This window comes from Esox lucius, chromosome 9 (genome assembly GCF_011004845.1).
Source record: "Esox lucius isolate fEsoLuc1 chromosome 9, fEsoLuc1.pri, whole genome shotgun sequence".
Lineage (NCBI taxonomy): Eukaryota > Metazoa > Chordata > Actinopteri > Esociformes > Esocidae > Esox > Esox lucius.
In genome coordinates, this window is record NC_047577.1 from 5390430 (window position 1) to 5400646 (window position 10217).

Below are 10217 nucleotides of genomic sequence, written 5' to 3' on the forward strand. Positions count from 1 at the left end.
AAGGCAATGGGAAAAACAGAAAGTTCTCCACGAGCACAGTTCTCCTCTTCTCCAAGAGATGACAGGGTCATGGAGGCTAAGCCAGGGGTGTCCAAGAACCAGTGGCTCACCTGGTGGTGCCAAGGTGTTCCCCATCCAGGGAGCTCATCCTTAAAGGAGGGTCAAGAGGGGTTCGTTTTACTGCCCAGGTCATGGACTTGTTGATAATCAATAAAATGACCAGCTGCTCCCGAAACCACTAATCCCTTAACGGACAGAGTCACCCCATTAACAGTGAGAAGGACAGGTAGATCCTATTGTCTTTTTGACCCCCTGCAGGGGTGGAGCTCGTCAATATACTTCTCCTGCTGCGACGGTTGTGCTTGTAGCTCCTCCTGCTGTGTCAGTCGTTCATGTAGCTCCTCCTAATGCGTCACTCGTGCATGTAGCTACTCCTAATGAGTCAGTCGTGCATGTAGCTCCTCCTAATGCGTCAGTCGTGCATGTAGTTCCCCCTGCTGCGTCAATTGTGCATGTAGCTCCTCCTAATGAGTCAGTCGTGCATGTAGCTCCTCCTAATGCGTCAGTCGTGCATGTAGTTCCCCCTGCTGCGTCAATCGTGCATGTAGCTCCTCCTGCTGCGTCAGTCTTGCATGTAGCTCCTCCTAATGCGTCAGTCGTGCATGTAGCTCCTCCTAATGCGTCAGTCGTGCATGTAGCTCCTCCTAATGCGTCACTCGTGCATGTAGCTACTCCTAATGAGTCAGTCGTGCATGTAGCTCCTCCTAATGCGTCAGTCGTGCATGTAGTTCCCCCTGCTGCGTCAATCGTGCATGTAGCTCCTCCTAATGCGTCAGTCGTGCATGTAGTTCCCCCTGCTGCGTCAATCGTGCATGTAGCTCCTCCTAATGCGTCAGTCGTGCATGTAGCTCCTCCTGCTGCGTCAGTCTTGCATGTAGCTCCTCCTGTTGCCTCAGTTGTGCATGTAGCTCCTCCTGCTGCATCAGTCGTGCATGTAGCACCTCCTGCTGCATCAGTCGTGCATGTAGCTCCTCCTGCTGCGTCAGTCATGCATGTAGCTCCCCCGGATCCATCTGTAGTTGTTTTATTGGGTGAGGTGTTCTGAACGAATACGACACAGGAACCATGTGGAGGGGTAACACAGGGCGTGTAGATTCATTACTAACAGGCAAATCCATGGCCAAGCAGGCAGGGTCAGGTGCACAGGAGATCAGGTGAGTACGGTACAATTCCAACATCCAAAAGAGAAAAACCAAGGGGCAGAATCAGACAACAGAGTCCAAATGGGAAAAGGTACAAAATGGACAGGCTAAAGACGCAGTCGAAGGAGAAGACAGAAACTGGTCGATACTCTAGAGACAATCAAAACTAGAAGAACAGCGAGAAACAGGCTTATTATGTCGTAGTGAATACAAAAAATACCTCACAAAGACAAAAGTGAAACTAACTCAAATAAGTAGTGGACACTAATGAAAATCAGGTGGGATAAACAGGTGTTCAGAATTCAGGTGATTGGGGACTGGGGAGTGTGCTGCGTTCAGGGTCAAAAGGTTGTGCGTTATCTTCTGGAGGTAGGGGAGGAGAGGTGATCTAACACGTCATCTAAAACATAGTTCCTCAACCCTCTCCTGGGGAACCCACAGCCATTCCATTAGATGTATCCCAGAACTAGCACACCTGAATCAACTTATTGACTAATTAACAAGCCCTTACCTGTTGAATCAGGTGAGATAATTCAGGGCAAAAACTAAACTGTGAGATGGCTGGGGGGTCCCCAGGAGAGGGTTGAAGACCTATGGTCTATATGTAACAGGGAATCCAACTGAACTAAACCAAAACTAACTCAATGTCTCCCTCTACTGAATTATAATATTCCACAAGGACAGATGTACAGTTATTCTAACTGTCACCAGGTGGAAAAGGGATAATTTCGTTGTCGATCCAGTTGAAGTAGACATGATGAAGCAGGCACCATGTCACACCCTGATGTGTTTCACCTGTTGTTTGGTCCCCGCCCCTCACCAGGTGTTCCCGGTTCCCTATTAGCCCCGTGTATTTAAACCCTGTTCTCTGTTTGGCAGTTGCCAGATCGTCTTGTCCCGTACAGTCGTTTCCAGCGTTCTATGTGTTCATCAGTCAGTCTACCTGTCCTTCTATTCCCCGGTTACGACCCTTGCCTGTTTTCCGGATTACGAGCCTGCCTGCCCTCTCCTGTACCTTCGACCACCCGACCGCCCGACAACGAACACTGCCTGTCCCCCACTACGAGCCTGCCTGCCCTCTCCTGTACCTTTGACCATCTGACCCCCCGACAACAAACACTGCCTGTCCCCCACCACGAGCCTGCCTGCCCTCTCCTGTGCCTTCGACCATCTGATCGTCCGATAACGAACACTGCCTGTCCACCACTACGAGCCTGCCCACTGCCTGGTAGTTCAATAAATACTTTGGACCGCCCTCCTCTGCCTCTGTGTCCGCATTTGGGTCCCCACCCGTGCACCGTTGTGTCAGAACGATCTGGCCATGTCGGACCCAGCGGAGTTGGAACACCTACACAACGCAGTGGCCTGCCAAGGGGTCGTCGTGGGCCGACACGAAGAGGCACTCCACGGCATCGCAGAGGAACTCCGTGAGCAGAGAGTGCGCCAACAGGAGACCAACGATAGCCTGCTGCGAATGCTGGAGAGAATAACCCTAGCCCTGCCTGCACAGGTAGCTCCCCACCTGCCTCCTGCCCCGTCTATTCCCGACTTCCCAACGCCCCCCCCGATGCCCCAAAGGGAGCCACACTTACCTGCCCCCGAACGGTTCTCTGGTGACTCCAGTTATTGTGTTCCCTTTTTGTCCCAGTGCTCGCGCATCTTCGAGCTCCAGCCGTCCTCGTTCCCTACGGAGAAGTCACGGGTTGCTTACATCATTACCATGATGTCCGGGCGGGCCTTGGCCTGGGCCACGCCGATCTGGGACCAACGATTGCCCATCTGTTACAGCCTAGCGGCTTTCACGGCGGAGGTAAAGAAGGTTTTCGATGCCCCTCTGTCCGGCAGGGAAGCGGCACGCCAGCTCCTACGACTCAGGCAGGGCAACAGTAGCGTTCCGGATTACGCCATCAAATTCCGTACCCTGGCAGCGGAGTGTTCGTGGGGTTCTGAGGCGCTACTCGACACGTTCTACAACGGTTTGTGTGACCCCATCAAGGACGAGCTTGCTGCCCGAGATGTGCCCACGTGTTTGGATGGTCTCGTGTCCATGGCCACTCGAATAGGTAGCCGACTACGGGAACGGGACCGGAAGAGAGGACACCGTCATCCTGCCCAGGCACTTCCGCATCCCGGCAGGCTGGATGGTGGAGCGTCACTGGGTCTGACGACACCACCCGAGCCCTTCCGAGACTCACCGAGGGTAACCGAAGCCCTTACACCTGAGCCCATGCAGTTGGGCAGGGCGCGTCTGACTCCGGAGGAACGTCAACGGCGAATGCTCAGCCACAGCTGTCTCTACTGCGGAGGGCTAGGTCATTACGCCGCCAGCTGTCCGGTAAAAGGACGGGCTCATCCGTAACCGCAGGAATACGGGTGAGTCAGACCAAGACGCGGTGGGCACCCACTGAGCGCTTTCCTTTTCCTGCCACTGTTATCTGGGGTTCCCAAACCCTGAGTGTGAACGTTCTTATTGATTCCGGGGCTGATGACTGTTTTATTGACACCTCCCTTCTTGCGCAGTTGGGCATCCCCTCAAGCCCCTTACACCCACCCATAGAGGCCACAGCCCTGGACGGCCGCTCTATTGGGCGGGTGTCTGAGATATCAGTTCCTGTTACCCTGACCCTATCTGGTAACCACAGTGAGGAGATCCAGTTCCTGCCCTTACGTTCCCCTAATGTTCCCATAGTGTTAGGCCACTCATGGCTCGTGAAACACAACCCCCACATTGACTGGACTACTGGCTCTGTTACAGGTTGGAGCCCCTTTTGTCTGGCACACTGTCTGAAGGCCGCTCCACAGGCTCTGACCAGGGCCGCCCCCCTGTCCACGGACATCGATCTGTCATCTGTCCCTGCTGACACACCAAGGACAAATACTTAATAATTTGAAACATTTCACTGTTTCCTTTGTATCTCTACAATGCAAAATACAAACATTATTTTAGTTCTATTTCCATTTTAAAGATTTATTTTTATAATTTTCCATCTGTAAACATCTTTACAAACATGCTATTTTGAACTAGTATACTAGACAGTAACAGACAGAGACACAGGAAACGGACACAGGACAAGCGGTTTGGGTCCTGGTGGGCACTTTATTAAAGAAAATAAAAACAAGGTGATGCATTATTACGAGAGTCTCAGTGCCTGTAGAGTCTCTGTGCCAAAGATTATCTACTAAAAACAGTAACATTTTAAGTCATCTACTATCCCTAATCCTTACCCTAACCTTAACCTTTGTCCTAACCTTCAGTCATAACTTAACCTATAGCCTAAAACTTATTTTAAACCTAATCTTAACCCTAACAAAAGCAAGCAGTTGCTTCTCTTCAGTTGGTGATAGTATTGCTTTGAACATCTATAGATTGAAATTGGGACCCGGAAAATAAATTGTAACCAAAAAAAACATATTCTGCTCTTACCCATAATAATATTTTTGTGTGTTTTTTTTAAAGCCACACTATTTAAGATGTTATCTACAGGGCAGGTGCAATGATCAGAGTGGACACATTTGCTGTTGAACAGAACAGATTTTGTGAGAAAACTACAGTAGCAGTGAATCTGAAAATGCCACAGCAACACATCAATCTTTGTTTTGTATACAGTGTGTGGTACATTTTATAAATTCACTACATTTTGACTCTGCTTAATATTTGCAACTTTAGCTTTGGTGGAAAAACATCACTGCTGGGATAATTTTTCATGACATTGGTGGAATACTTTGTGCTTACAAAATACAAAATTAAAGAAGAGTAGACAGATGTAAGATCCCTGAGGTCCAATTGATGTTGGAGTGATTGAGGAGGTTCTAGAATATTAAGGGTGTAGAATAGATGGAACCATCCTGAGTTCTACTGGCTGTTGGAGTGATTGAGTAGGTTCTAGAATATTAAGGGTGTAGAATAGATGGAACCATCCTGAGTTCAACTGGCTGTTGGAGTGATTGAGGAGTTTCTAGAATATTAAGGGTGTAGAATAGATGGAATCATCCTGAGTTCTACAGAAAGTTTCTGAAATTCTCTCTCTTCCTGTACTGAAGCTCCTCCCTCCACGAACACGCCCCTTCAATCTCCACATCACTCCATCTCAATGTATTTAATTTAAAGTGTGTGATGGCAATTTACAATGTATCGACACTCGGAGTAAGGAACACAGAGACAAAAATGTATCTTGGCACATACTAACAGTTTTATTAACTATTATGCAAAATATGAGAGACGCGACATAATCATCCGAGGAGTCTCTAACTCCATACATGAACAATCCGTATTTATTACATAGAAAAAGGGGTGTGGTAAGTTGTTGCCCATCGGTCTCATGTCAATCAAACACATGCCCTTTGACACAAGGGACATGGTGTCTTCCCCCATGTGGTTAACTTTCTCAACCCTTAAGGGAAACTTAAAGCATCTAGACAACCTCCAGGTTGGCAGATGATTAACCCTACAACCCATTGTGACCAATCAAGAATGACCCCTAAGACATATACCAGATCCCTCTCTCCTACGTTCCTAAAGAACAGAAAGGACTGACACACTTCTTTGTCTAGGCAGGAAGACATGGCCCAAATACCTAATAATCCTCTGATATTATACAGACATGTGTGTCACAATCAAAGTAAAGATTTACATACCAGCCAATAGAAAGACAGACATTTCTCAAATGTACCTTAGTTCAAAATGTCCATAACAAGTGTCACAGGTGTTGTCGAGGTGTGTATATAAATAAGGGAGCCAAGCGCAGGGAGGTAGTTCAACTAGCTGTTTCTTTTATCCTTGAAAAATGGCACGGGTAAAACAAGAGCGCATAACGTGCAAACATAGAACAATACCTAACAAAGACGCCCAGAAACACAGGAACTAATAAAGGTAACCTAATGAGGGAATGGACACCAGTTGTGGGCAATAACAAGACATGACAGAGCTGTGGGAGACACACGCCGGGGGAGAGGGCGTGCGTCTGCCACGCGAGTCCTCGTTACATAAAGGGCTTCATTTAAATGAGAAATATCAATACATGGCTGAAGCAAGAGGAAAAAGAGAAAGATGATAAACACAAAAACAAAGAATAAAGACATGTCAACTGTTGTTTTATCTGTATTTAAGTCAATGTGAAAGGGGAAAATGTGCTGCACATTGAAAATGGTTCAAACTGGTTGAATGTTAGACTTCTAAACCATAGCAGAACTCAGTCTATATGTGTTTCTGTGTCCCAAATGACATCCTATTCACTACACAGTGCCCTACTTCACACCAGGACCTGTAGAGAACTCAGTCAGCTGTGGAACAAAATTACACCCTAGTTCCCTACTTTTGAGAAAGGGGTGTAATCTCAGTCGATGAACCAGAAAAAGGAACCAGGCCACCAATAAGAGACATTCGCTCTTCTAGGCCAGCTCCGCTTAAATGGTCTGGCAAAAACTAATATTACAGTCAACTTCCCTGTTCTAAAGTAACCATGTTTATTTCAGCCAACAATTTGAAATAATGATGACACACTGATAATTATAGCATCATTACAGTGGTTAATCCAAACAGATTTTCCAACAACAGTATTATACATTTTGTAATTTCATTCTGAGAACTAATGAAAGACCTCAAGTTCTCTGCCCGTTGTTCAATGACACAGAACACCATTGGTCTATGTTGAAATATAGAGGTCTGAGAGTAGTTGAATTTCAATTTCTCTGTTCCAAAAGTTATCATGTTTGTTTTAGCTGAGGAGACAAACAATCAAGGCGATGAAAATACAGCTCAGATATACATAGCTCTATGTTCAATTACAGTAATCTACTGTTAACAATAATTGGAGGTTATGGTGCATGATGGTTACAGCGCTAACATGATTCATGACATTATACACAAACCCATTGTATAACACATTGAGAAAGTGAGAGTATTTTCTTTCTTCAGGATGTTGGGTATGAATGGAAAATGGATGACATAGTAAAACATTTGTTGATGTAGTACACAAAAAATTATCACCTGTATTTGCTTGTGCACAGTAATTGTAAGATATTTTTGAAGACTTCTGCTTTGGGTATGTTTTGTTTTGGATGAAAGTCTGGTAGGTAGAATCTTAAAGTTTTGTATTGAGGGTTTGGTAGGTGTAGTCTTGAGGTGCTGAGTTGAGAGATTATAAATAGATTTAGGATTTGGCTTCAGGGAATGCCAAGGCATAATTTCATGTTGTGTGTCTGTACATAAAAACTCTAGGGGGTTACTCACTTGATGAATTCCTGTCTCTCCTCCATTTACAGATCAGTAACAGGATGAGTACCAACGCCAAAACAGCCAGACTCACACAGACAATGAAAACAACTGGAGTTCCTAGATAAGACATTATGGATAAAACATTATAATTTCTGCAATATTGCTTCTGCTAATTATGACTCACTGACATAAAATGCATAAACATTACCAGCAGTCACTCTAGCATCAGAGTACGAAGTAGTACCTGAAGGAGAGAGAAAGACTAATGAAGAATAATTGGCAACACATAAAAAGTAATACATACATGATTACTTTAATGTTATTAATGATTCTCTCCTCCTTCTCCTGATGGTGAGAGACCGTGGATGTTTGTAAATGTCAGAAGCGTTGTATGTATATACAAGGATGATAACAACTGGAGCTCCTAGAACTACAAATACCAGACTCACACAGACCATGATAACAACTGGAGTACCTAGAACTACAAATACCAGACTCTCACACAACATGATGACCACTGGAGTACCTAGAACTACAAATACCAGGCTCACACACCATGATGACCACTCGACTGCCTAAAACTACAAATTCCAGACAGACCATGATGACAGAAAGATGGACAGATGATGGACAGAAATTCTTTAAAAAAAGAGACCACAGATAGTGAGCAGAGTAACCATAGCAACAGAAGCCACTGTGCTTCTTGGCTCGGAACCTCAAGTGTTGAGTCACTTCCTTTTGGGCTCTGAATGTGTCATATCTTCTTGGCAATTCTATGCACAATACATAAGACAATATAACTTCTGCAATAATGCTTCTGCAATTTTTGACTCACTGACATAAAATGCATAAACATTACCAGCAGTCAATGTACCATCAGAGTACGAAGTAGTACCTGAAGGAGAGAGAAAGACTAATGAAGAATAATTGGCAACACATAAAAAGTAATACATACATGATTGCTTTAATGTTATTAATGTAATATTTCTAAGAGGAGAGAATCATCACACCTTCTCCTGATGAAGAGAGACCGTGGATGTTTGTAAATGTCGGAAGCGTTGTATGTATATCCAAGGATGTTGCTAAGAGGTTTGGTACTGTTGTAGAGATGATGGATGTTGTTGAGAGGTTTGGGAGTGTTGTGGTGACATGAGGTCTGAGGTTGACAATTGGGTTTTCAGCTGTGTGTGGGAACAAAGTTTGCGTCAACACAAATACTCTAAGAAATAATTCAGGATAAATAGTAAGTTACAATAAATAATAAACAATACAACCAATTTAAATTGACAGTAAACTTACCATCTCTAACTGACAGATACAACTCTTTGTATGAGTCCTTTACAGATCTCTCCACTCCACACCAGTATTCCCCAGAGTCTGACTTCTTCAGGTCCTTGATGGTCACAGAGAAGACTCCATTTCCATTATCAGTTATACTGTATCTACCTTGAGTTACATTCCTGCTCCCTTTAGTTTCAACCAGAATATCTTCATCAGAACACGTCTTCTTGCAGATGAACTTGTTGTTGTTCTCTGACCATCCGAAAAAACAGGAGAAAGTGACGTATCCTCCTTCTACTTTCAGCACACCGTAAGGTGAAGCCTCAACACACAGACCTGTAAAACAAGACAGAGTCACAACACAGAGATACACGGACCTGCTGTATAACCCTGTACATATTTTACTATAAACATCCCTAATCTATTCAAAACACCAACATACTTTAGAGATACACTGACCTGCTGTATAACCCTGCACATGTTTTACTATAAACATCCCTAATCTATTCAAAACACCAACATACATTAGAGATACACTGACCTGCTGTATAACCCTGTACATGTTTTACTATAAACATCCCTAATCTATTCAAAACACCAACATACTTTAGAGATACACTGACCTGCTGTATTACCCTGTACATGTTTTACTATAAACATCCCTAATCTATTCAAAACACCAACATACTTTAGAGATACACTGACCTGATGTATAACCCTGTACATGTTTTACTATAAACATCCCTAATCTACTCAAAACAGCAACATATGTTCAGTGCATTAATAAACAGAAAAATAAACTCTGAACTGCACAATATTCTGTCTTCATACGGACAAAATAAATAAGCAGAGTATCAGATAGACAGACACAGACTCACCAGAGAGGAGACAGCAGTAGACAACGTGGAGGATATTCATTCTGAACAGCTACTCCTCAGTTACTATCCTGTTGTGTATCAGTGTTACTACTATCACTGTTACTACTAAACTATTACCACACTACCAATGTGTTGCATCAGATAACAGGTTTACAACAGGTTGTCTGTCAGCTATTTTACATCCAACTAAACCATCACCAGTTGTTTGACAGCAGGGTGTTTCTGAAATTATCTCTTCCTTTTTTTAAGCATCTCCCTGACAACCTTGTTTTTCTCTCAGTGTCTCTCGCTTTCTGTTTCTCTTGCTGTCTTTTTATCGCTTTTTGTTGAATTTTTCTGACATTTTATGAGACTTGGGAAAAGGAGAAGTGGAAGAATGCATGAGAATGAAAAAATCTGAATGAAGTTGGTTCACACTGTTGTTCAAAGTTTAGACTTCTAAATCAAATTTAAGGACATATAGAGAACTCAGATATCACTACTTTAAACCAGGACATATAGAGAACTCAGATATCACTACTTTAAACCAGGACATATGGAGAACTCAGATATCATTACTTTTAACTAGGACATATGGAGAACTCAGATATCACTAGTTTAAACCAGGACATATAGAGAACTCAGATATCATTACTTTTAACC

The 10217-nt window shown here is 44.0% G+C and overlaps 1 protein-coding gene across 3 annotated transcripts; it reads right to left on the bottom strand.

The window, feature by feature from the left end:
- Window positions 1–5831: 5831 nt before the first annotated feature.
- LOC106023875 (CMRF35-like molecule 1) lies at window positions 5832–9843 on the bottom strand. 3 transcript variants are annotated; one of them, XR_004576214.1, is made up of 8 exons: window positions 9576–9843; window positions 8716–9033; window positions 8427–8597; window positions 8276–8311; window positions 7625–7660; window positions 7432–7533; window positions 7189–7326; window positions 5832–6920 (listed from the first exon to the last, which is right to left on the bottom strand). XR_004576214.1 is itself a non-coding variant. In XM_020049848.1 (7 exons), exons 1-7 carry the CDS (start codon window positions 9613–9615, stop codon window positions 7283–7285), a joined length of 747 nt encoding a protein of 248 aa, XP_019905407.1. In that variant the 5' UTR covers window positions 9616–9843; the 3' UTR covers window positions 5832–7282. The 3 variants fall into 3 exon arrangements, 2 of the variants coding, with proteins under 2 accessions (XP_019905407.1, XP_019905408.1); XM_020049848.1 differs by having other exon boundaries at window positions 5832–7326; XM_020049849.1 differs by lacking the exon at window positions 8276–8311 and having other exon boundaries at window positions 5832–7326.
- Between the last annotated feature and the right edge of the window lie 374 nt (window positions 9844–10217).

What these genes read in the sequence shown, in the direction of transcription:
- LOC106023875 (XM_020049848.1), bottom strand. Translation starts at nt 9,615, where the DNA reads ATGAATATCCTCCACGTTGTCTACTGCTGTCTCCTCTCTG. An exon ending in TGATGCTAGAGTGACTGCTG is followed by an intron (nt 7,534 to 7,624) that starts GTAATGTTTATG and finishes TGTCTTATCTAG; the next exon opens with GAACTCCAGTTGTTTTCATT. An exon ending in GAGAGACAGGAATTCATCAA is followed by an intron (nt 7,327 to 7,431) that starts GTGAGTAACCCC and finishes CTCTCAACTCAG; the next exon opens with CACCTCAAGACTACACCTAC.